Here is a 2115-nt window from a genome sequence, read left to right on the forward strand (position 1 = left end):
TTAAAAACCCTCAAGATGATTTAATGACTGTAAGCAAGAGTGTGGGATTGCGCTTGGTGAGTGAAGTGGCCGTGTGACCCTCACATAACTCCTACTTCCCTGGACACAGCGAGATTCCTGTCCAGATTTTGGTCATAAGTTGAGGACTACCTAAAGTTTCAGAGATTCTTTTTCACCTCGTCATAGGACGAGAACCAAGAAGGAAAAGATAGAGTCAGTGAACAGCAGGAGAGTTTGCCTCCAAGGGATCTGGGGTGACGGAATCCATGGAGGTTTTGTCTCAGGTGTACTGTGGACCTCTGCCCTGGTCAGAGGGTGGACTGGAAGACCTTCATGGTCCCTTCCAAGGCTATGATTTTGTGATTCTCTACCATTGTCGAAAGGAAACATTATTCTCCTCTTCTTTCTTTTTCCACCAGCAGGAAAACAACTCTGACCAAAGATTCACCTGGAAGTCACCTTTCAAGAGGTAACAGAAAATCAGCCCAAGGCAGCCAGTGCCAGAAAGGATGGAGCCTGGGAAACTCTTGGATCCCCTGTGAGACAGAAGCAGCCACAAAAGAAAACCACAAAAGAACCCATGAATGCTCAGAGTGTGGAAAATCCTTTGCTCGCTGGTCCCTCCTTTTGACCCACAGGAAGGTCCATGTGGGAAGTGGATCCAGTCAAGGATTGGAGGGTGAGAAATCCTTCTCTGGAAAAGATATGAAAAATTTCAGAAGCCCCCCCAGACTAAAGCCTTATAAATGTGAGGAATGTGACCTATGCTTTGGTCAAAGGTCACACCTTGTTAGACATCAGAAAATCCACACTGGAGAGAAACCCTATCAGTGTCTGGAATGTGGGAATTTTTTCAGTGAAAGAGGCAGTCTCACAAACCATGAGAGGCTTCACACAGGGGAGAAACCTTACACGTGTTGGGAATGTGGGAGGAGCTTTTCTTGGAAGGCAAGTCTTTGGGCCCATGAGAAGGTTCATGCAGGAATAAAAACTTACAAATGCTTTGAGTGTGGAAAATGTTTCACCCGGAGTTCAACTCTTTGGAATCATGCGAAAACACACAGAGGGGAGAAAAACGAAAAGTGCCTCGAATGTGGGAAATGTTTTATCTCAAAATCAATCCTAGTGCAACATCAGAGAATTCACACCAGAGAGAGACCCTATGAATGCCCAGAATGTGAGAGACGATTTATGTTTCCTTCTCTACTTCAGAGGCACCAGAAGGGGCACAAACGGGAGAAACCCTATGAATGTGGGGGATGTGGGAAAGGTTTTCTTACACAAACAGAGCTTCAGCTTCACGAGAGAATCCACACAGGGGAAAAACCATACAAATGTGAGGAGTGTGGGAAATGCTTTTCCCTAAAACAAAGCCTTGGAAGGCATCAGAGGCTCCACACAGGAGAGAAGCCATATCAATGCTTCGAATGTGGAAAATGTTTTGCTCAACAGGGACACCTTTGGAGACATCATAAAACTCACACAGGGGAGAAATTATACAGATGCCTAGAATGTGGAAAATGTTTTGCTGAACAGGGAAACCTTTGGACACATAATAAAACCCACACAGGGGAGAAGCCATATCAATGCTTCGAATGTGGAAAATGTTTTGCTCAACAGGGAAACCTTTGGACACATCATAAAATCCACACAGGGGAGAAATTATACAGATGCCTAGAATGTGGAAAATGTTTTGCTCAACAGATAAACCTTTGGAGACATCATAAAACCCACACAGGGGAGAAACCACATCAATGTATCGAATGTGGACAATTTTATTCTACCACATCACATCTTAGAAGTCATGTAAAAACTCACACAGGGGAAAGAAATTACAAATGTTTAGACTGTGGGAGAGCATTTGCTCATTCATGTTCCCTTAGAAACCACAGCCGAATCCATACAGGAGAGAAGCTCCATAAATGCTCGGAGTGCGATAAATGTTTTTCTCGGAAAGATACTCTTGTGATGCATCAGAGAATCCACACTGGAGAGAAACCATACAAATGTTTGGAGTGTGGGAAATGTTTTGCTCAACCTTCATCACTTCGCAAGCACACCAGAAGTCACACCGGGGAGTCGCCTTACAAGTGTGCAGAGTGTGAGAAAACCTTT

General features: G+C 44.3%; 1 protein-coding gene across 1 annotated transcript in view; it reads left to right on the forward strand.

Moving 5' to 3' along the window:
• Window positions 1–638: 638 nt before the first annotated feature.
• LOC107299524 (gastrula zinc finger protein XlCGF42.1-like) overlaps window positions 639–2115 on the forward strand; it is a gene marked incomplete at its 5' end in the record, with an annotated part of 12076 nt that continues 10599 nt past the window's right edge. The window contains 3 exons of the mRNA XM_029286794.1: window positions 639–679; window positions 858–1270; window positions 1655–1965. Of these exons, the coding sequence (XP_029142627.1) occupies window positions 639–679; window positions 858–1270; window positions 1655–1965 (765 nt within the window). The remainder of the gene's footprint in view (window positions 680–857; window positions 1271–1654; window positions 1966–2115) is intronic.

This window comes from Protobothrops mucrosquamatus, unplaced genomic scaffold (genome assembly GCF_001527695.2).
Source record: "Protobothrops mucrosquamatus isolate PMUCROS unplaced genomic scaffold, P.Mucros_1.0 scaffold5062, whole genome shotgun sequence".
Classification (NCBI taxonomy): domain Eukaryota; kingdom Metazoa; phylum Chordata; class Lepidosauria; order Squamata; family Viperidae; genus Protobothrops; species Protobothrops mucrosquamatus.